At 51.1% G+C, this 24,583-nt stretch overlaps 1 protein-coding gene across 7 annotated transcripts in view; it reads right to left on the bottom strand.

The window, feature by feature from the left end:
- Window positions 1–24,583, bottom strand: part of PUM1 (pumilio RNA binding family member 1) — a 92,184-nt gene that overhangs the window by 59,908 nt on the left and 7,693 nt on the right. For 5 of the 7 annotated variants that reach the window (XM_032132134.1, XM_032132132.1, XM_032132131.1 and 2 more), the window contains exons 3-5: window positions 12,545–12,613; window positions 4,441–4,549; window positions 1,846–2,024 (exon numbers count right to left, since the gene is read on the bottom strand). In XM_032132134.1, coding sequence (XP_031988025.1) covers window positions 1,846–2,024; window positions 4,441–4,549; window positions 12,545–12,613 — 357 coding nt within the window. The remainder of the gene's footprint in view (window positions 1–1,845; window positions 2,025–4,440; window positions 4,550–12,544; window positions 12,614–24,583) is intronic. The other 2 variants (XM_032132130.1, XM_032132128.1) reach the window with 1 other exon arrangement.

Here is a 24,583-nt window from a genome sequence, read left to right on the forward strand (position 1 = left end):
TAGGTAAAAATGCAAAATATTCAATAATAATCAAAGAAATAAGGGAATTCGTTCTCACTCTTCCAAGAGGGCTTTCATCTATTCAGGTTTCCTCCATTTAGTAACTCAAGGTTTGTTTTTATAGGCTCTAAAAATCCCACTCCAAAATAATTTTAAAGAATTCTCTTTCTAGATGGGACTTAAGCACTTCCAAATCAACACCAGCAAATGCTGCAGGGGCATAAACTGAATTAGAGCCTCTCTGAAGTGCCTGGCTCAGTGTCAGAGACAGCTCTTGACTGGACAAGTGTTTGAAAATGACCTCAGTTTTGGGGGCATCAACAGTGAATTCCAAAACTTCACAGCTCATTTAAAAACACTCAAATAAATCATGCCTCAGTCACTGGCTCCTGTAATCCTGGAGCGAATTTCTTTGGGAGAAAAGGGGGGGGAAAAAAAAGGAGGAAGAAAAGGATTTCTGTTGTGGGGAGCATTTCATGAGTGGCGCTACAGCTGCAGCGTTCCTGCCCTTCATGTCTGCGTTTTATTTCACTTGGGAGGAGAATAAAGGGCCATGATGCCTGGGGCAGTGTTTTGAACAACAAAAGGGAGAGGAAAAACAACATAATTTATGATAAAAACCAGCAAGGGGCATATAAACATATTTATCAGAGGCAGCTTTGGTGCTGTCACAGGGACAGACACCCAAACCCTGCCCTCCTCCCTGCTGGAGGCAGAAGTGCTCTGCACACAACGTTTGTGCCTCTGGCACCGAACCCTTTTCCCACTCTCTCTAACTGGAGGGAGGGATTTTTCCCCCTCATATTTAGAGAAAACAGAACTGTTCTGAAAGCAAAAATCTTTTGATGCTGCTTCTGAAAGAGAATAAAATTGTGCTTCCTGAACATTACCTGGGAATGCCACCTGTAAATGCAGATTTGGAGCGACACTCCCCCAAGCAACGGGGTCTGTTCAGCAGTGACAGCGGGGTCACCACTGTCACCCTGACTGTGCTGAGGAGCAAATCCCTCCCTGACCCCCAACGTGGATAAATGGGCTCCTTGCCCTGAGCGCTCACATCCCAAAAATCCTCTCTGCTCGGCTCAGGGCTCCCCCAGGTTCTCAGGCACCGCCTAATGAGGGCCAGCAATCCCAGGAGGGATGAGGGAAGCTGCAAAGCAGCTCCCTGGAGAGCATCCAAAGGATGGTTTTCCACCATTTCTGGAGCCCTTTTCCCTGCTACAGGGCTGGGCTCGATGCCACCTCTCCCCACAGTCTGAAATTCGAGGCTGTGCTCCTTCCCCACCCCACAAAACACGTGGGAAACGACCTGTGTGGAAAGCAATGCCAGCTGTAAAACACATCCATCCAGCAAGCAGCAATGCCAGGGAAGGGGGTGTGAGAGCAATACATTTATTGGAGAGGGGGGTTATCCCAAAAAAATAGCGTAAGGAAAAGCCACAGGACAAGGATAACCACTGTGCCATGACAGCTCTCATCAGGTGAGGAGCGGGTCTGGAGCTGTGTCCCGCTTCTGGCACCATCCCGCGGAGTTTTTGTTCTGAGGCAGCACCAAGGCAGCCAAGGCTCAGGGGAGGTGTTTGTGCAACCTTCTCCAAGGATTAGCCTGGATGGGGTGTTACTGCCGGGGGGCTTATCCAGGGAATCAGACAATGCCAGCACCTTCCCATCTCCCATCTTCCATCCTCCAAGTCAAGGCCAAAACCTGCCCTGCTTGGGGGAAGAGCTACACCGAGAGCAAAGCAAGAAAGCTCTGCCTTAGGAATGATCAACAAACGAACAAACCGAGCAGCAAAGGGAGAAAAGGACAGCAGGGGAACAGAAACATGGGGATCAGGCACTTACAAATCCTCCTTTCCTTAGGCAGGAATCTCCAGGAGATGAGCTCAGCACATACTCCACCATGCTAACTCCGAGTCCTCCGCTCTCTGACCGCGGTGACAGCACCGAGTTGACTTCGCTGTTCACATGGAAGCCCTGCCCAGGTCTTCTCTGAACCATAATTGGCTGGGAAACAGAGTGATCTGGAACAGAAACATGGAAATTCTCACAAGCAGATCCAACTATTCAAAGGAGGCAAATTAAATCATTCAATATGTACTCCCCAGGGGCTTGCTTGCACGAAAAAGTGCCAACTTTGTCACTCTGGTGATGTCCATTAGTAAAACCAGGATGGCTTTCTCATTTTTTAAATACTACAACATGCAAATTTACAAGTGAGAGCTATGTTTAAAATCTAAAATCATAGAATTTCAGAAATTTAAGACTAATTAAAGGTTGCAATTAAAAAAACCAAGGTTTTAGTTTTTAGTTTTAGTAAAACTCTTGCATTAGTACAGTGATAAACAAGTTTTGGGTTGTCATCTAAAACGTGATCCTATGGCCTCTCCCTGCGTCCTCTGTCCCATCAGTTGTTGTGCTCATGTCATGATCAGAGAGTTGTTTTGGCTGCTCTTTCCTCAGGAAAAGGTTTCTGAGGAGTTCATTTCTTCCTCCTCATCCCCCAGTCCTCCTGCACCAGCCCCAGCCCTCTGCCATCCCTGAGGCTGTGAGGTCCAACCAGGACAGACTCGGGAGTCTCCAAATCCTTCTGGGCCCTGCAAAAACCCTTGGCTGGGCAGGAGGGAGTGACCCCAAGGAGGGAAGGGAAGGAATTCTCTGCTCCTGACAACAGCCAGGGAGTCAAAAATAACAGGCAGCAGGTCTGGGAATTGCCAGGGGATGAGGGGACACGGAAGGGACATCAATATCCAAGGATACTGACACTGGAGCTTCCTCACAAAGCCGGCGAAAGTAATTCCATTCCCTGGCTAAACTTCCCTCCTTTCCCACCAGTGTGGCCACAGAGGGACGTGGACTGGGGGGATTTTGGGGGGAAACAGCTTCCAAAACCAGGGAAAAGGCAGGTTTACCGCAGCACTGCTGCCCAGCTCCGTGTCCCCGGGAGGGAAGGAAGGGCAGGCCTGCAGCTTGGAGCTGGGCTGGCTGTAAAGGCTCTAAAGCCACAGCTTCGAGACAGAGGAAAACCCCAAACCCGCGTGGGAGGCCTGCAGGGCATCCTGTGGGCACGGACGGAGCCGAGGCACGATCCAGGCTCCACCATCCCACGGAGGCCGGGTGGGCGCTGCGGGGATTTTAGGGAGCAGAGACCTCGGGTGCTGCTCCCTTCTTTTGGGTGAGCCAAGGGAAACTTCCCAGACACTCAGGGCCACTGTGAGCGGTGGGATTAGCGGGAATCGGCAAAGGGAGGGCTGGGAAGGGCTGGGACTCCTGGAGATGTGGGATGAGCCTGGCCGGGGGTGTCACCGCGAGGAGAAAGTCCCACCCTCAGCTGTTCCCAAAGCCTGGCTCAGCCTTAATCCCCCTCAGCTCCAGGCTGGACTAACAAAGCCAGGCACAAGGTGCTCCTGAGGGCTGGGACAGGCCAGGAGCTCCCCAAAATCCCCCCAGGGCCCAGACTGACCCACCCAGGCACATTTGGAGAAGCTCTGTCCCCTTTTCATGGCCATTTTTCAATGGGAGTAATAAAAAAAGGCCTTATCACTGTCTCAAAGACTTCAATTTAAAAATGGGTATTCTCAGCAGGAAAAACCCCGCCCAACAGAGGGGCTGCTGTGAATCCCATTCCCTGGGAGCTGTAAATCCCATTTCCTGGGAGCTGGAGGTTTTGGGACCTGCAGCAGACACCCAGGAGTGCTTCAGGAGCAGATTCATTACACGCAGAAGCCAAGGACAGAACAAATCAAAGGTCAGCATTTCAATCCCAGCACTTGCAGGGGATTTTTTGCCGTTTACCTAAAACCAACCTGAATATTCTCCCCCAAAGTTCAAAATTAGGGACAGTGTCTGAGCCAAGAACAAAATCCTTGGCAGATAAAATTCAATACTAATTCAAAACCTCGGGTTTTTTTCTTTTTAAATTGAATGTTGCTCTCCCCTCGAGTCCAAAAGCAGGGACAGTCTCTGATGCAAGAACAAAATCCTTGGCAGATTTAACTCAACACTCATTCAGAACATTATTTTATTTGTTTTTAACTAATGCTGGCTTTTGGTTGGTTGGTTTTGTACTGAAAAAATGAAGGGGTTTCTTTTTTTATTCACCTTGTTCTCCAATATCTTTGTGCAAACTTTCAGTTAATCCATCCCAAGACAGAAAACACATCACAAGCTGAAATTTTAAGGGCAATTTAAGATTTTTAAGCACATAAACACAAATTTACACATATTCCCATTGGACAGTGTTCAGACACCTACGGATATCTTGATTTTATCACAAAGCAATGTGAGGTTTTCTGTTTGGCTTTTTTTTCATTATAGAATCCAGGTGGGTTTTTAAATCTTTTCAAAGCTGTGTCATCCAGGCTGGCCAGCGACTTTGAGTAAATAAATTGCACATTTCTGTATTCAACCCCAACTAAATTAAGGAAATAATTGAGCTACCTGATGTTCCCCAAGCACTGTCTCTCCACTGATCTCCCAGAAATATCCCTTTTGGTCCATCTTTGCTGGAATCATCAGATTCCCAAAACTTTTTACCCGGCAACAGCTGCTGCAATTAAAAAAAAAACAAACAACAAAACAGAAAAAAAAGAAAAAAAGAACAAAACAAAGCAAAGCATGATTAAAATAAGTATAAAATGCAAACAGAAACCATAAGCATCTCCCTTCTATCAGGCATCAATCATTAAACACAACTGATATAATCCAAATATTGATATACTCCGGGGTGGAAGCTGAGGGAACAATTCCATCTCCCCACTCCTGATTTTCCTCCCAGCTCCAGGAACCCCACACACGTCAGGCACTCACACAGCTGACACCCTCCAGCCTCTCTGCACTCGCCAGGGAAGGGAAAGGAGGAGGCAAAGATCGTGATCCAAATGTTCTCCTGAGCCCACCTGGGAGCTCCCAGCACCAACTCCTGCCTCCCCATCCCAGCTGCTGCTGGAGGGACAGAGAAGCTCAGGAGATGGATGGAGGGATGGCAGGAGCTCCCAGCTCTCCTGCTCCAGGGGCTGCTTGGGAACCGATGGGAGGGAGCGGCTCTGGGCCAGCAGCGGCCACGTGCGGGGACTGCACGAGCGGGAGAAGCTCCCTGGGAACGGGACGGAGCCAGCCCGGGGCTGGGAGAGCCCAGGGGTGACTGCTCTGGAGGCTGAGATGGCAGAGAGAACAATTCCCGTTCATTTGGGGGTTTTGGGAACAGCTTCAGCAGGAAACACCTCCCAGTGGCATCTCCAAGGGGATAATACTCCAGTAAATCCTCTGGGTGGGATGGATGGAATTCACAGGGGGAACCACAGCACATCCACAGCAAATTAACCCAGAAATGAGCCTTGCCTCACGTTGGGATAACACTCAAGGAACTGAAGATGAAAAGTACTCGAATCTGCCTGGAATTACCATGGAACAAACAGGAATCATCAGATCCGGGGATCCCTCCTCGCTGTCAGGAGTGGGGCTAAGTCCTGATCAATATCAGCTTCAACACCCTGATACCAACTTCAATATCTTGATTTGATATCAACTTCAATACCCTGATTGAGATCAAATTCAATATCCTGGCTGATACCAACTCCTGCTGTAACTCCAGCAGCAGATGTGCGAATTTAAGGCTGAACCTGAGGAGTCCATCAGCTGCTGGGGAAGCAGGAGTAACTGATTTCACAGCTCTCAGGGCTGCTTTAAAGCACAATCAGAACAGTTGTGCTCTCCATTTCCTCCCCAACTCTACAAAGATCTGTTTGTTTACAAAATCAATCACTTTTCAGGCTGATTTCAGACAGGATTTCTCCTCGCACCCTCAACACGGCGTAGGCTGCTCGAGATTCTCCCACTGCAGGATGAAAGCAGGGACCTTGCACCGTGCTCCCCTTTATGCAATCCCAAAATAACTCCAAATGGAAGGACAGGAGACTCCCATGAGCAACAATCATTTCCAAATGCAGATGAACCTGTTCCTCCATCTGCACCGGCAGGGAGGTGAAAGCCAAGCCACCCCTCTCCAGGATTTATAAACATAAACACACATCAGGTGTCTTGCAAATTTTTTTTAAGCTTCTGTCATTCCCATATTTCTTCAAATGCAGATTTTTTTCCTGCTGCTGCTGCCACAGTGCAGAAATAACAACTCTCCTCGTGGCACTGCAAGGAGTTTTGAACAGAAAGCAGCACAAACTGATTGAATTCTAGCTGCAATTAAACACTTCCCATTTCCTCTGACAACACCTCAAAACGCAGGACACAAAGTGTTCTGCAGCCACAGCTCCAACCACAGAATCCTGGAATGGTTTGGGTTGGAAAGGACCTTAAACCCACCCAGTGCCACCCCTGCCATGGCAAGGACACCTCCCACTGTGCCAGGCTGCTCCAGCCCCAATGTCCAGCCTGGCCTTGGGCACTGCCAGGGATCCAGGGGCAGCCACAGCTGCTCTGGCAATTCCATGCCAGCCCCTGCCCACCCTCACAATAGAAATAAAGGATGGGAGGGGTATGGGCTTGCAGGACAGAGACAGGAAAGATGGAGCAGAACAGAACATTAAAAATTCCAAAATTTTCTTTTCAAGGATAAAGGAGAGGGATTCTTAAAAGGGATTCAGGGCCAGGACCCAGGCAATGGCTTCCCAGTGCCAGAGGGCAGGGCTGGATGGGATCTGGGGAAGGAATTGTTCCCTGGCAGGGTGGGCAGGGGCTGGCATGGAATTGCCAGAGCAGCTGGGGCTGCCCCTGGATCCCTGGCAGTGCCCAAGGCCAGGCTGGACATTGGGGCTGGGAGCAGCCTGGCACAGTGGGAGGTGTCCCTGGGGTGGCACTGGATGAGCTTTGGGGTCCCTTCCCACCCAAACCACTCTGGGGTTCTCTCAGACCTGCAGCAGCTGCAGCACACCCGGCTCTGTTACAGCACTTCCCTGCTGGAGAGGGATCTGAAGCTCTTCAGCCCTTCCCTGTTTTCTGCTGCTCTACCCCTTTCCTAAGGAAAACCAAACCTTTACCAACAGGATCCTGCAGAACTGCACCCCAAAACCTTCTGGATTTTGCAGTGAATCACAGCCAAGTGTCACAAAACATTTTCAGTCTCACTGTCTCCTGCACACCCTCCTGCTCCCGCACAAACCACCCCAGCTCTGTCCCCTCCAGTTTCATCTTCCCCCTCCTGTTTAATCTTTCCCCACCAGAAGCATCAAATTTCCACCTGGAAGTTCTGTCCCAACAGCAGAAACAAACAGAAGAGAGATGTTTACCTCACATGGAGATTCCAGATCTATTCACAGCTATCAGGGAAACCCCAAAGCCAATATTAACAGAGGCTAACGGGGGGCTTTGTTCTGTCAAGTGCTGCTCCAAGCAGTACAGAGGGTTAGCAGGCAGCAAGCATCTGCACTGAATTATGCAACAGGCTGCCAAGACAATGGATTTTTCCTCAGGGAAAGTTGTCAGTTGCAATGGAGAGGAAAAAAAAGGTGCTTTAAGTGACTCTCATCCAGTTCTGCAGGTTGGAAATTTAAAAAGAACAAGCAGCGGTTTAGAACGAGAATCGTTTATTCATTCCCTGGTTTTTATTAAAATTGACCCTATCCAGTATGAAAATAATCCTGCTAAGCCCTCTTACAGAGGACTTACGAGTTAGGCCAATATTCAATTTAGCAGAGCAGGGAGGAGGGGAGGACTTGCACATCATCAACAAAAGCAGTTCTTCCAGCAGCCAGGGCACAGAGATCCCACTGAGATGGGATTATGAATTAGACAAATTAAGAAAACTGATCGCCCTCAGACAAGGCAAATATTAAGATAAAAGCAGCCATCTGTGCAGTGCAGAAGTGGGTTTCTCTGCAGCAACAGGTAGGGAAGGCAGAGCGGGTATTTACAGGTCCGGCTCAGCTTTACAAGGCCGGAGATGTTATCGGCCCTCGGGAGCAAGGAGGGCAGGGAGGGGAGCACGGCCAGCCCTGCCCCCCCCGGGGTCCCACAGCTCACAGCTCCGGGCACAGAACAAAGGGAGGAGAGCACTGGCAATGGCTGACCATTCCCTGTGCTCCCCTTCAGGTCTGCTCCCGGCCCCTGAGCCTTCCTGATGTGCCAGGGGAGCTGCTGTGGCAGCATCACCACCCCGGCCCCACTGCTCCCATCTCCATCCTGGCCCCTCTCCCTCCCATCCCCACCCCACTGCTCCCATCTCCATCCTGGCCCCTCTCCCTCCCATCCCCACCCCACTGCTCCCATCTCCATCCTGGTCCCTCTCCTTCCCATCCCGGCCCCACTGCTCCCATCACCACCCCGACCCCACTGCTCCCATCACCACCCCGACCCCACTGCTCCCATCTCCATCCTGGCCCCATTGCTCCCATCTCCATCCTGGTCCCTCTCCCTCCCATCCCGGCCCCACTGCTCCCATCACCACCCCGGCCCCACTGCTCCCATCTCCATCCTGGCCCCTCTCCTTCCCATCCTGGCCCCACTGCTCCCATCACCACCCCGGCCCCACTGCTCCCATCTCCATCCTGGCCCCTCTCCTTCCCATCCTGGCCCCACTGCTCCCATCACCACCCCGGCCCCACTGCTCCCATCTCCATCCTGGCCCCTCTCCTTCCCATCCTGGCCCCACTGCTCCCATCTCCACCCTGACCCCACTGCTCCCATCTCCATCCTGGCCCCATTGCTCCCATCTCCATCCTGGTCCCTCTCCCTCCCATCCCGGCCCCACTGCTCCCATCTCCATCCTGGCCCCATTGCTCCCATCTCCAACCCTGCCAGCACCTGGGAAACTGAAAAACTCGACCCAAACATTATTCCCAACTGCCAACACTCCTCAGCTGCCAATGAATCATGAATTTATGGGAACACGGCACAGGCACCAGTGGCATGGAAAGCAGAGGCACAGGGGTTTCGTTTGGGGTGTTTTTTTTCTTCATTTTTGTCTGGTTTGTGGTTGTTTTCTTTAAACCAGGTACAGAAGTGCCCAGCCCCAGTGTCACAACCACTCTGAGCTGTCCCTCTGCAGCGGCTTCTCCAGGACAATGGGGCATAACCATGGACATGGGCACAGAACCATGGAACATCCTGAGCTGGAAGGACCCACAGGGATCATGGATTCCAGCCCCAGGCCCTGCCCAGACACCCCAAATCCCACCCCGGGCATCCCTGGCAGTGCTGCCTAAACGCTCCTGGAGCTCTGGCAGCCTCGGGGCCGTGCCCATTCCCTGGGGAGCCTGGGCAGTGCCCAGCAGCCTCTGGGGGAAGAACCTTTCCCTGCTCTCCAGCCTGAGCCTGCCCTGGCCCAGCTCCAGCCGCTCCCTGGGTGCTGTCCCTGGCCCAGGAGCAGAGATCGGAGCTGCCTCTCCAGGTTCTGATGTCCCAGAGTTCCCCTACAACGATCCTCAGGGGCTGCAGGAATTTCACTGCCCACACTCAGTGACCCCAGCACTGCCACCTGCAAGGGCAGCAGCCCAGCAGTAATTAAACACTTTCAGTTAAATGCATAATATTTCTTACCAGCATTTCTTTCCCAGAGCAGGGTGCCACTCCCTGCTACCCCCAATATTCCATGTTTGAAGTTAAGCACCTCCAGTTGCCTCATGGCTCTGTGTCCCCATCCTCCTCCCACCCCCTGGATTAAGTTTCAGGCAGTAACTCGCCCAGCTGCTCTGACTCCAGACACAGACTGAGCACAACCTACGCTGAATCCAGAGTCCCAAAGGCCTCTGAGGGGCTGGGGACAGACCCAAGCGCACCTCACAGCCCCCCTGTGCCGCCCATCATCCCCAAAGACACCGCACAGACGCTCCCTGCTGCGGAGCTACGGATCCAAGGGACTGCAGCATGGAAAAGCAGACACCCAGCTCCCCATCCTGAGGCTGGGGGGCAAAGGGAGCTCACAGGGCTTGTGTTAAACCAAAGGTAAGGGTCAGGGCTGGGGGATCAAGGCCTTAAGGAGGCACAAGCAGCAGGGCCACACGTGCTGGGCTCAGCTCCAGCACCAAAATCCCACATGGAACTGCTGGACAAAGCTCCAAGGTGAGCTCCTGCATCCCAGAGAACAGCCTGGACAAGGTGCTGGAACAGAGGGACAACACCGCCTGCCCTCAGAGCTGCACTGCTGACCACGGCCACTACCAACAGCACGAAGCTTGCACAGTTTCAAGTGGAGAAAAAGGGGATCTGGGGCTCTTTTCAAGCTCCCACTCAAGAAAATACCACACTTCCACTCGCTGGAAATTCGGGAATACGCGGCTGGGTGTCTGAGGATGGAAACAGCCATAGGAGAGATGAAAGTTGTGGAGGTTTTTTAAGTATTCTTAGTTTTCCCAGATAAGGATATCTGCTGATCTCCAAGTGTTATCTGCATTCTGAGGCACAAGAGATAAGAGATGTAACTGTTTGACAGTGCCCTTTAAAAACTGCTCTGATGTCTTCACAAACTCCTTCAATCACTGAAATTACGATGGTGCTTAACAAGAAGCAAGAAAACAAGAAGACAAAAGACACAATAAATGCAGAAATGCTCTTCCTCATCTTTTTCCTCCAGGTTTTTCACTATCAACTCCAAGAACAAGACTACTGACACTCCCTGCAGGTATAGAAATACAAATCAGATTTGCTCTTTTCCTCATTTACTTCATCTTTCTCCTTTATTTCAGACTTTCTGATTTTCTCCATGAATTTCCTTATTATTCCAGGAGCAGGAGAAGGGGAGGAAACCACCAGTGCCTTGTTAGGGCATCTAAACTGCACAAAATCCACGTGAGGAACATGGTCCTGAAAGCCAACACAGATCCTGTGGGATCTCCTGAAATCAGCCTTGGAGAGAGAGAAAATTCAATGGATAAAGAATGGAAACTGTGAGGCTGAGGGAGAAAAACCCCAAGAGAAACAAGAAATAGTGGTTTAGCTGAAAGAGAAGGGTGAAATGCAACCTTTCCTGGAAAAACACACTCATTCCAGCATGTGGAAAAGCCCAGTGACAAAAAGATGCCATTGCTAAAACTTTCTGCATCACGGTTAAAAGAAGAGGGGAAAAAAATGAGTCATCAGTGGAAGGCAAAGCTCCAAAACACCACCCAAACTCACTCCTCTCCGAAATGCCTAAATAAACCAAAAGCTGGGGGAACTCAGCATTTTTAGGAATTCCTTCAGCCATTTCAGCTGCGTGACCTCGTGTCACGATCAGCACAGCGACGCGGTGCTCGCTGTGAACCTGTGCTCCCTCCATCCCAGAGTGAGCCTCCTGCCCAAATGAGGTGTCACAAAATCATCTCCTCAGAACATTCCCACCCCCAGCATTCCACAGGCAAGCTGCACATGGAGGCACAGCAGCTGCTTTGCAGCAGCTTCAGGCAGGTTGTTAATGTCGGGTTTGCTCCTCTGAAAATCGTTCTCACCTCCTCTTAGTCTTGGGGTAAATTAATCCAACCTGCAGAAACGGATTTTCCTCTCGAGTCAAATCAACATCCAACCCTGGATTATGGTTTTCCACGAAAGGAAGAGGGAAAGAAAGGGGGAGAAGGAAAAGAGGGAAGGAATAGGGGAAGGACGAGGTCTTTGACCTGAGAGAGGGCACCTCCCTATGAATCCCACCACGCCACAGTCCTGGTTTGCTCTTCTCTCCAGAACAGCAACTTCAGGGTTCCAGGGATTTTTATTTTTGCACTGGGTACCAGACAGGATGGACTAAACACAGGGGAAATAAACTGGTCTGAACCTGAGAGGAACACAGCAAGGAAGGCTCTCCAAAACTCCACACCTGCACCAAGCTGAGCTGCCACACATTAACATCCTCCTACCAGACAGGATTTTCTCCTCTGTCCCTCCACAAGGCACTCACTAAAGCCAAAAGGAACCAGGCAAGGCAAAGAAGCCATTCCAGGAACCTACAGGAACAAGCTATTCTTTCAAGTCTCTCTAAGAATACAAGAATTCTCTTTTTTTCCAAGAAAACCAGTGGGCATTTCCCAGACCCAGACCTGCCACCTCCTTGCTGTGCTGAGAGATTAACCAGCTCTGCCCGGGGCTCTGTGAAGCTCCAGCTGCAGGGCCCTGTCTCCAGCCTCTGCCCTGCCCTTATCAGCGCTGCAGCCCTGGCTCACACAGCCCCGCTACCCAGACGTTCCTCACGGCCCTGGCCCTCCCGCAGGAGCCAAGAGAGTGGCCAGCAGTGGAACCAGGGCAGCAGGCAGTGCCAGCCAGGCAGCCCCACAGCGTGACGGGCTCTGAGCTCCGTGAATCCCAAAATAAACCTGCTCCAGGGATTGGAACACTTGTCCCCAGCCCCATTTCGAGCTGCTGCTGTGCAGCCACTCTCTCCTGTTGGATGAGCCGACAGGGGGGGGTTTGGCTGCTCCTCCCTCTGAGATGGATTCCAGCCGGGCAGGTTTGGGGTTTGATCCACCACACACACACACACACAGCCACACACAGCCACACTTCCCAGGCAGAACGGAGAACCCCCAGCATCACAGTCAGCCCAGCAGCCTCAAAAAACTGGTATTTCACTTCCTCCCCCTCCCAAAATATGGATTTTTTTTTTTTTTCCTCCAGGCCTCTCACTTACCTCTCCCATAGCCCGTCCCTCCAGAGCCAGCGCTTGGAAATCGTGATTCAGTTCATCCATGGAACGCACCTATTTATAGATGGGGGAGAAAAAGCCGTGAGGAAATGCTTTTATCTGCTGTTATTTTTATTACAATCAGAGTTTATAGCCATTTTTCTGATCCAGACTCAGAGCTACATTCCACATTACAGCCTGTAACAGGGTTATGGAGCTCCAGAGGATGACTTACCTTTAACACTCCCAGCAGTTACAACATTTATATACTTTTATTATTATCTACACACACATATTATTATCCCAAGATTTATTTAGATGTGTTAGATTTACACATGCACAAGAAAGAACAACCGGCAATTACTTTTAAGACACACAAAGCCTAACACAACTGTCTCTGCTCGTATTTCACAGAGGTTTCAGGTGACGGAGTCAAGGCATGAGGAGCCAGCATCATTTGAGCTGGGAATCAAGGAAAGTCTCCTGGACAAACCTGGCAGATTTACATTCAGGTTACAGCGACACGAAGGAGAAAAACACAACGGTTTGATTTGATGAAAATTGAGTTACTTAGAGCAGAAAAATAAAGCAGGAACTTGAAACTGTTGGATAAATAAGTAGATAAAACCATAGGACATTCTGAGCTGGGAGGGATCCACCAGGATCATCAATCCCAGCCCCAGGCCCTGCCCAGACACCCCAAATCCCACCCCGGGCATCCCTGGCAGCGCTGCCCAAACGCTCCTGGAGCTCTGGCAGCCTCGGGGCCGTGCCCATTCCCTGGGGAGCCTGGGCAGTGCCCAGCAGCCTCTGGGGGAAGAACCTTTCCCTGCTCTCCAGCCTGAGCCTGCCCTGGCCCAGCTCCAGCCGCTCCCTGGCTGCTGCCCCTGGCCCAGGAGCAGAGATGGGTGCCTGACGTGGATTGGATACGCTGAGAATGCAGGAAAACCCTTCTCCTGCTTTTCACTCCCATATCTCAGCCGCTGAGCACACAAGAGGAAGCAAATTAGAAAAGAAAGCCCAACTGTGGCCTTGAGGCCAAAGCCCAGCAGCTGAGCCACGTGCTGGGAGCAGCTGACTGCCCTCCCCAGCCCCACACCGGTGACCCAGCAGCCACAAACACCCTGCACAAGGCAGGAACTACTCCCCTCCTACTCAGTGTTTACACACTCCCTGCAGCCCAGCAGGGCTGAGCACCTCTCTGCTGAGCAGGGAGGAGTTGATAAAGCACTTTTAAGTGAGTAATGCCCACACTGGTGCAGGCTCCTTGCAGGATGCTGCAGGTCTGCACGCAGGGTTTAGTCCTGGCTCTGCACAGAGCCTTGCCAGGCCGAGGGAAGGAGCTCAGCAATGCCTGATGGGTGATTTACACGACAAAAATACCCCAAAAACTGCTTTAGATGCCCATGGCCCACCAGTGACCAGCACTGTAATGCTATACCACCATCACGGACCTTAACCCTGGCTTCTGATGCTCCAGCACCACTTCCAGCAGGACCAAGACCTTGGGATTACCTTTTATTTCTATTCTAAACCAGTATTCTATAGATCTCAACTGAGACAGTGTTCTGGGGATCTCATCTAAGAATGAGATGGAGGAAAGCACCACATTAACCTCCAGAAATCCCCTCCAGTTTAACTCTTCTACTACTCTGTGGCCATCATACTTTGCAAAGATTAGTAATACATTATTGAACTATTTAATAGATATTTACGTAATTTTCAAATACTGTGGGGTCACCAGAATCCCAGCTTAAAATTCACCCAGAATCCCAGCTTAAAAATCAGGTGTCCTCTTGTTTCTGTATCTCAGCTCAGTTATTTTCAGTTCTGCCACCGCCTTGCCACCTTTTGCAGTGACATTTGTCACACGGGCCACCGACACCGAGTGAAAACAGGGCTGCACTTCCCAAATTTGCAGCCCCATGGACTTTCCTGCCCTGCCAGCTCCATCCCTGCTCGCAGCTGGCACAGCTCAGATGCCTGGTGCCACACAAATGTCACCAAGACCAAATTCTTCCGTGGAGCACTTGGAGCTGAACTCATGGAAAGCGCTGCAACCCCCAGATGTGCCAAACCACAAAAGCTGGCAGAGAGCAAATTATTATTTCCATGAGACGTCTGTGGAATGGAGAAGTTGCAGAGAGAGATTCAGTAGGTGATGCAAACCCATCGCTGCTGAAGTGATGGCCCAGCAAACCACAAAAGCCACCGCAAAGGCTGCTCGGAGTGTGTCCAGCAGCTTCCCCAAAACAGACATCTCCCGGGGGTGGGTGCTGAGCCATGGAAACCTCAAAACAAAGCTGCTACAAGGATCCAAGCAGTGCATTCCCAGCAAAATCCGAAAGGACATTAAGTGACGTTTGTATTCGGTTTGGTCCACATGGAATCACAGAACGGTTTGGGTGGGAAGGGACCTTAAAGCTCATCCAGGGACACCTCCCACTGTGCCAGGCTGCTCCAAGCCCCGTCCAGCCCGGCCTTGGGCACTGCCAGGGATCCAGGGGCAGCCCCAGCTTCCGTGGGCACCCTGTGCCAGGGCCTGCCCACCCTCCCAGGGAACAACTGCTCCCGTATATCCAGTGTAACCCACTCTCTGTCAGCTGGAAGCCATCTCCTCCCGTCACCCCTCAGTCCCTCTCCATCCTTCCCTTCAGGCACTGCAAGGCCACAATGAGATCACCCCAGAGCCTTCTCTTTTGCAGGCTGAACAATCCCAGCTCTCTAAGCAGAGGTGCTCCAGCCCTGCAGGTGACTTGGTGGCTCCTCCGGACTCGCTCCAACAGGACAATGACACAGAGGAGCAACACGCTGCCTCCATCCCCTTCCTGAAGATCCTTTACCCCAGCCACTGAGAAAAGCAGAAAAGAAAAACTGCCTTCTCTATCAGCTATCAGAGGTGAGGTAACGGAAGAAATTACTAATTGACACATAATTCAGTCACATCGCTCATCATCTCTCTTCCAACAACCCTAACAAATATGGATAAAAGTATTTTCTACATCAGGTCCTTGTGCCTGATTTTGGGCACTCTGTGCTCAAACATGTAAACACTCTCAGTCACACAGTTCCTTTATCTTCACTGATGATTGGATCTATTTATTTGATTTTCAAAGACTGCACCCAAAAGATCCTTTTCCCATTTCTCAACTCCTGAAACGTTAAATAGCAACACATTTTCACCTTACTGCACACAAACATCCCAGGGCTCCTGCATTTCCCCTTCAGGAAGGACAAAGGGTCTGAAACAGCAGAACACAAAGCCAAAGCCATGACTCCAACACCTCTGGATTCCAGAAGTCAGGGATTCCTAAACAATGGAGATGATGTTCCACCTCATCAGGATCTGTTCTTGTTAAGGATCCCTGAGCTCTGAGGAGCACAGAGCAGAGTCAGGATGGTGTAAACACGAGAAACAAGGAGCTCCACAGAGAGAGAACTTCTCCCCAGATGAGCACTGACGCCGATGAGATTTGATCACCAGAAAATGTGGTTCACCACTGAACCAGAGATTTGAAAGAAATCCAGAAGACAACGCCAAGATCAATGGGCTGCACGGGGAAGCGATGCCCTGACACCCGGCTACGACGTGGCACCCTGGCTCCTTGGAGGGAGACGGGAGCTCCACAAACCTCAGCAATCAGGAATGGCACTAAGAGAGGGCAGGGGGAGTCCCAATGGCTTCAGAAGTGATCCAACCAAAGCTGACTCCTGCGCTCAGCCAGCAGCACCCCGAGGCTGCACCCCCGTTCCAGCCTATTCCAGGCAGGCCGTGCCTCTGGAAAGGGATGCACGGTGCACATCCTCACAGGAACCAACTCCTGCCTTCCTGGAAGGGAATTCCTCATTTCTGACCACACAGAACTCCAGCCAGCTCCCTCTGAAACCCCACCTCACCAAACGAAGGCTCTGGACATGAGCACCACGCTCCTGACCAAGCTCCAAAGCAGCTTCATTGCACAAGAACATCCCTCCCCTTGCCATGAAACGCGTGGATGCACTCAGGAATTATGTAAATCTCATTCAAGAAGAGCAATTTCCACACGCTAATACAGGAATGTGTGTCACTGTAACACACTGCAGCTCCAGCCACTCCACTGACTCAGAAATCACTCCCTGCCTCCCCGGTGGGAGCGCACATCCCAAAGTGGGATTCGCTACCAGCGAGAAACTGGAGCAAAACCACCGGATCACTGCACTGCCTGAGGCTGGGGAGGATTCAGCCTCTGCTCTTCAACAGTTCTCACCTGTGCTGAAAAACATGGGAGAAAGCCAGACACAGCTGGATTCCCACTGCACACCCAACAGACACAGCTGGATTCCTCATTCACACCCCTGAGGCACAGCTGGATTCCTCACTGCACACTCCTCTCTGTCAGACCTCTAAATCTCATTCATTCTCCCAAATCATGGAATCACTGAGGGTGGAAAAGACCTCCCAGAGCATCAAATCCAAGCTGTGCCCCATCCCCACCGTGTCCCCAGCCCAGAGCACTCAGTGCCATGCCCAGCCCTTCCTTGGGCACCTCCAGGGCTGGGCACTCCAAACCTCCCTGGGCAGCCCCTGCCAATCCCTGAGCACCCTTTCCATGGGGAAATTCCTGCTGCTGCCCACCCTGAGCCTGCCCTGGCCCAGCCTGAGGCCGTTCCCTCTCCTCCTGTCCCTGTTCCCTGCCAGCACAGCCCGACCCCCCCGGCTGCCCCCTCCTGTCAGGGACTTGTGCAGAGCCACAAGGGCCCCCCTGAACCTCCTTTGCTCCAGGCTGAGCCCCTTTCCCAGCTCCCTCAGGAATTCTCCAGCCCCTTCCCAGCTCCCTCAGCCGCTCCTGGGGCTCCAGCCCCTTCCCTGGACTCGCTCCAGCCCCTCTGAGTCTCTCTTGTCACGAGGTGCCCCAGCAGTGCCAGCACAGGGACAGTCACTGCCCTGCTCCTGTTGGTCACACTGCTGCTGACACAGCCCAGGTGCCAGCGGCCTCTGGCACACCTGGGCACACCTGGGCTCATGTTCAGACTGTGACCAGCACCTCCTCACCCATTCCCAGCTTTCCAGGCTCTGCCCCAGCCTGGAGCTGCTGGGGTTGTGGTGACCCACAGGCAGGACGTGGCATTTCACCCTGTGGATCCTCCCAACCCCCTTGGCCTCACACTGCGGCTCCAGAGGCCTTTCCCAATTCCAACGGCAGACACCCAATCCTATTCCAGGAGGACAAAAACCATGGAATGCTTTCAGCTCTCCTGTACTTTCAGCTCTTTCTGTACTGCAGAAACTGCAAACCTGTTTCTCACACACGGCAGAGGAGCCTCTCAGCAGCTCTGACCCAAACACGTTCACAGGGATTTTCCAGCCCCTCAAGCAGCTCAGTCTCGTCAGGCAGCCACCCTACACAGGACAACTGCACTTTATCTCTTTTTAAATAAGATCAGACAGCCTCAGCACCACAAAACTCAGTGATAACAACTCAGAAGCAAATGCCTTCATTGTCCCAAAGCTACCCCGACACCAGTCCTTGTCCCTGTCTGGAACACTTCTGAACAGATACAGCTGTACCAGACAGGGACAGAGCACAACTGCAGCAGGTGAGGATGTTCTGTGTGCTGGCACCATGTGCCACTGGGCCTTCTGCTCACCCCACAAACCCAGGCAAGACACTTTTCCCTGCCTGTGAGCCCCCCATAACACACCCTGACACAGATTTAAGTTTTCCAAGCTGTCTCACAAAGAAGAGCAAAGACTCAGATGCTCATCACAGACATCACCAAAGGTCCAAGGTCCGGATCACCCTGGAGAGTGACAGTGGAGGGAACAACCCCCACACAGGGACTGGGACCAACCCCCTCCTGCTCCAGCTCTAACACAGCACCCCAAAACAGGCTCTGGTGCAACACAGCAAAGGATGAGCACCAAAGGGCCCTCGGAGCTGCTGCAGGGCTGGAGCCCCTCTGGAGCCAGGCTGGGAGAGCTGGGGGTGCTCAGCTGGAGAGGAGAAGGCTCCAGGGAGAGCTGCGAGCCCCTTGCAGGGCCTAAAGGGGCTCCAGGAGAGCTGCAGAGGGACTGGGGACAAGGGATTCAGGGCCAGGAGCCAGGCAATGGCTTCCCAGTGCCAGAGGGCAGGGCTGGGTGGGATCTTGGGCAGGAATTGTTCCCTGGCAGGGTGGGCAGGGGCTGGCATGGAATTGCCAGAGCAGCTGGGGCTGCCCCTGGATCCCTGGCAGTGCCCAAGGCCAGGCTGGACATTGGGGCTGGAGCAGCCTGGCACAGTGGGAGGTGTCCCTGGCTGGACAGGGGTGAAATGAGATGAGCTTTAAGTTCCCTTCCAACCCAAAGCACCTGAGATCCCACAAAAGCACAGAACTCCAGGATTCCACGATCCCCCAAAGCTGCAGCAGCACCAAGGCCCAGGGGAAGCAGCACCAAGGCCCAGGGGAAGCAGCACCAAGGCGCAGCTCCCGACAGCAGCCAGGGCCCTGCTGGTTCATTTGATGCCAGCAAACAGCCAGGCCCAGGGGGAATGGCACCTGTCAGAAGGGATTGTGCACTCAGTGAAATTAACTGCAACCAGGGCCCCAAACTGTCCTTCTGATTGCTAAACAGGGAGCTGAAGGCCTGACAAATTAGCAGGAGAACAACAGGGAATTTACCTTGCAGATTTCCAGGACCGTATTTTTTATTCTAGAATAATCCAAGGGGGTTTTTCATGCCCTGAGAGCCACCAGCGAAGCAGCTGAATTGTAATTTTAGGTGAATATTAATGTCAACAATCTGTGGTAATACTGCACCTTATAATAAGCAAATATGGTTGCTAAAATGACCTTTACATATAAATTCCAAGTGCAAGGCTGTACCACATTTCAAGTATCCCAGGGGATTGTACACCGGTCTTTTATATATTAAGGAATCCTCATTTACGTAGAATTTACATTCACCTGCACAGACAAGCAGCAAAACTATCCAAGGCTAAATTTCACTCTCAACCCCAAAGGATTCTTTTTCTTCCTCCTTATACAAGTGATGTTTCCCAGGAAGCAAAAGGCAAGTGGAATTAAACAAAGAAATAAAACAATCAGGCATACAGGAGGGGAAAAAAACCCCAGAAAACTATCCAGAAATTCCTTTGGAGTAACAGAAGCTAAAAAATAACCAGCTAAGAAATATTCCAGTGATGGTCTAAACTAAATTGTCTCTAAACGTGCACCATGAAGCCAGATTTATGATTTTTTATTTTCTGATGTTGAACATAAAATAGATCAAATGCCTGCATTTAGTGGGGGTAACAGTGACTCAAGAGGGGTTAAATTCTCTGCTTCTTTAGCAAATTCTGTTAGAGGGGAACCAAACCAAACCCCTGCCAGCCCCAGCTCTCCAGGTTCCCACTCCCTCATTCCCTGCTCCTCACGTGGCCCCGTTTCCAAGGCTGCCTTTCCCTTTTCCCAGCCCTTCCTCACCCCAGGATCCATTTCCCTCCCTCACACTGGAGCATTTGTTCTCCCCCAGTTCCCCTCCAGGCCAGGAGGGATCTGCTCCCACCGAGGCAGGACACAGGACGGGCCCTGCAAAGCCAGCAATTCCTGAAGCTGGAACACGTAAATGGATGATTTCAATATTCCTTTGATCTCCAGTAAATGACAGGGCCCAGTGCTGCCCGCAGCCCTGCAAACCAACTCCAGGGAATCCCACAGAAACCTCCACAAGGAATTCTGGGCCAAGCACCCTGAGCTCGCCGTTGCCATCCTGGCAAGCAAAAGCACGGCAAGGGATGGGTGCTGGGACCACGAATCCACGGGAAGGGCTCATTCCTGCTGCTGGCTGAGCTCTTGGAGAGCCTGGAGGAGATCACAGGATCTCAGCTCTGCACAAGGCTGCAGGTCCCACCCTGCTGGGGACCTCTTGTTTTGCTCCTCCCCTGCTGCAGAGAAATGTGGGAAATTGTATTACTGTTACATGTCTCAGGACAGAGAAATGTCCTGATTCCTCAGCTCTAAGATGCCAGAATTCCAGACGGGTTTAGGGTGGAAAGGACCCTAAAAGCCCATCTTGTTGCAGGGACACCTTCCACTAAGCCAGGTTGCTCCAAGCTCTTTCCACCCTGGCCTTGAAGATCCAACAGCACTTGTTTTGTTTCTGTGACAAAACAGGAGAGGAAAGATTCCAAGTTCTCCCTGTTTGTACACTCCAGGTGCTTATCCAGAGCACCTCCAAAGGGGGATTATTCCTTGGATATTTATTTTTAACTCCTGGGTACTCTGCAAGTGTGAACGCAACATTTCCATCCATTTGCCCTCCACGCTTTAAGTCTTGCTCAATTTGCAATAAAAGAAAAGCAACAAAAAACTCAAACCAAACATTTCTCTAGTAAAACATCCCTCAAAAAAAAAAAGTCAACATGACTACAAAAACACCAGAATTGAGACAGGAAGAACCAAAACCAAGAAACATCCTTAGAATGGAGAGGAGAAAACCAAAAACTACAGCTGAATACTTTGATTCACATACTCACAATTGTTAAAAGCTCTTGAAATGAACTAAAGGTTTACAAATTTCAGATGGAAACAAATCCTCCTTCAGCTGGGGGAGGCTGCTTGAGTTTGCCTTGTTTGAACAGCTCACACAGAAGGTTACTTCAAAAAATACCAGCTCTGAGGGCATTCACAGACACATTTATAGCATCCAGGAGAGGGGAAATGCATTCCCCAGCTGACAGCAAGGAAAGCATCACACACTCCACAACAGGTCTGCCACTACCAGCCAGACCCAGGGTTAAAATACGTTGTTCCATCAACTGATTACTGCACTATTTTTAGTCTTCTCCCATAACAATAGTGGGTAAAGAAAGAATGTGAAGTCACAAGTATTAGACAGGATTAGGTGGTTTAACTACTATTTTTGTAGTAAAGGATTCATGGTTAGAATTGCTACTACCATTAGCTCTGGAAGCAAAAAGCCACTGAAATTGCAGATTGGCTAATGCTATCCCTGGCACTGGGCCAGGCTGATTAATGATTCAGGGGACAGAAATAACTGCAGGAAAGGCAGCCTTGCAGAGGGGCTCTCCTTCGTTAGCTAATTATGTTTTTCCTCCCATTTTATCCACCCAGGGAAGCGCTTCATTAACGCGGAATTTAGGTTACCCTGCCATGTCTCAGGCACATATTGGGGAGCAGGATTCAAAAACACGGGATTAGCTAAGAAACAACCTTCATTTTGTACTGCTGGAGCTGGCAATACTTCGGGAAAAGCATCTTCTGCATCCCAGGTGCGTGCCTGGATCAGCAGGTTTGTGCAAGCGCGCGGGGCCACGCTAAGATCTGACCACAGGGGGCTTTTCCTTTCACTCCCAGCCCTACTCTGACCCTTCCCAGGTTTAAATGCAGAGGGAAAAGATGTGGGAAAGGGATGCAGCAATGTTTAATGTTTAAGGTGCCAAGGCACCTCTGTCAGAACAGATGTGAGCGGCCTCGTGCCACACCGAGAGCTCCGCAAGGGCCGAGTTTCACCCCAGAATCAAAGTCTGAACAGGACAAGAACCACGGCCAGATGTTCCCAATAAAAACAACCGCCCTGGAACAGAAGTTATCCCTAACAAAGGCTGGGGTAACAGGAGAGCTGAGAGCAGCTCCCTGCCGGGAGGGAGCAGCATCACATGGCAGCCGCACAAAGGAGCGGCTGTTCAGCCTGACATCAGCACCCAGGGAAAACAGCTTGGGAATCGTCCCTGATACACCTAAGAGGGAGTTCTCAGAGCCAGGCAAGCCAGAGACAATGCTCTGCACCAGCTCTTTAGTGCAATGCTCTGGAACAGAGGAGATTTCTGATCAGTGGCCGAAATGATCTGTGAGGAAGAGGCAGCTGGGCATGGGACTGGGTGGCTGGGGATGGACTGCAAAGCTTCACCCGCTCACCAAAATGCTCCCAGGATCACAACCTGCTCTGCAGAAGCACAGGGAGGTCACAGCAACTCAGCAAACCACAAACGAGCTGCGAAGGGGAGAGCAAAGCTGGGGAGAGGGGAGGAGAAAACAAGCAGGACAAGTTCTGTAATAAACCTCTTTTCAAAGCACACCTGTACAAGATATTCACTGAAATACCTGAAGTCTTCTGGAAGCACTGAAACTTGTAAATTCAGCAGTGTGAAAGTGGCTTTGCTCCTCCTGAGTGAGCACCATGACAAGGAAGCAGAGCACAAGAGCAACACCCACGGAGAAATCCCAACAGCAGCACATGAGGTCACCTGGGCAATCCCAACTGGACAATCTTATCTGCAGCTGCCCATCAGAACAGTAAAGTCCATGATGGATTTGGAGGAAATAGAGTCTCAAAGTAACTTTCTGAACGTTTCAGTGTGTTTTCTCTCCCTCATATATCACAAGGATTTTCCAACCTGAAATAACCAACTAAGCCAATCTACCCGTGCTCCTTCTACCTCAGGAGAAGTTTTCAGAGGGCATCACAAAGCAGAAAATCAAAGTAAATGCTCCAGTTCCCCTCCCAAGCTTCCCCTTCACTATAGAGAAATCCCTGTGAAACAGATCAGCCAAACCAGACATTTCATTTCAGCAAGGAATAATGTTTCAAATTATCTGGGTATCAAATTAGCACAGCCCTTTCGGTGTCAGTGAAGGAAAGCCCTGACCAGTCCAGCCGGGATACAGGAAGTTCCCATGAAAACTCAACGGGTTTAATGAAACAAGAGGTCAGAAACCACCTTCAAGAGCTGAGCCACGTGTGCTGTCACATGGTTTGTGTGACAAGGGACTCACTCCATACCTTCAACCCCAGCACAGACAACACATCCAATTATTTGGAGCACACTTCCACAGGCACATCAGAAATCCTGGAATGGTTTGGGATGGAAGAGACCTTAAATCCCAGCTCATTCCACCCCCTGCCATGGGCAGGGACACCTTCCACTATCCCAGGTTGCTCCAAGACCCGTCCAACCTGGCCTTGGACACTGCCAGGGATGGGGCAAAATCTCTGTCCTAAGAGTTAAGCATCACTTAAACAGTATTTCCCTTTGGAAAAACGAACACCAGGGCTTCCTTTGCTTCCAGTTTCTTTTCAGAGGACTTCACCACAACTTTCAGGCAAGTTCTGGTCGTGGTGCCTGCCAGCAGCACCAACACTGTCAAACACGCTCAGATCCAGCCGCTCCCAGGGCAGGGAGCAGCCAGGCTGGAGGAGCCGTGCTCCAGAAGGGCAGCTGCCAGAATTACCTTCTGTCTCCTCTCAAATCCCAGCTCCCAGTGAAGAACTCGCACGGTCACACTGACAAAAGACAAAACTGAGCAGAAACCCCAGTCCCAGCCCCGTTGTGCTCACTATTCTTCACTAACTCCATGTGAAAAATTCCCCACATTCACCAAGACCATCCCTGCAGAGTTCTATTGTCTCCAATTATTAATTAAACATGCTCTGAGAGAAAGCAAATGCCTAAAATCATTTGCTTCTACTAAGCAACTCCCACACTACCCCAGTGCAATTCAGACAGTCTAAGTATATCCACGGACTGCAATTCCAGAGGGACCACCACCACAGGAACTCTCCCTTCACTCCAGTTCAAGCACACGCACGCACGAGCCACAGGAGACCCCAGCCAAGAAAACCCGGCCAATTTTCCTAAAAACCTGCTCAGTGTTGATAACTTGTCCCAGCTGAATATCCCGAGTGTCTTTTCACTCGGCCCAGCAGCAGCAGCAGCAGCGGCTGTTTGGGTTTGTGAGGAGATCTGTGCAGCCTTTCATAACCAAGACAGATGCAACCCAGGCCATTCCTCACCTGGAACCATCCTGTACCCTACCTGCGTGATGTCCTGCCCTCTATCCGTGGCTTTTGCTGGATGAACAGCCCACAAACACTCCCCTGCAGCCAGGGTAACTCTCTGCCCAACAGCAACTGGGCATCAGACAGCCCAGACCTGCTCACTGGAATATTAAAATTACTGGGGGACCCTGACACTCAACCTCATCCTGCTGCTTTTTGCGGATAAAGAGAGAAAAATTTGCAGTTAAGTGTCTTCCGTGGAAGTCTGGTGATTAAGGATTTGAAGC

Source organism: Corvus moneduloides, chromosome 23 (assembly GCF_009650955.1).
Source record: "Corvus moneduloides isolate bCorMon1 chromosome 23, bCorMon1.pri, whole genome shotgun sequence".
NCBI lineage: Eukaryota > Metazoa > Chordata > Aves > Passeriformes > Corvidae > Corvus > Corvus moneduloides.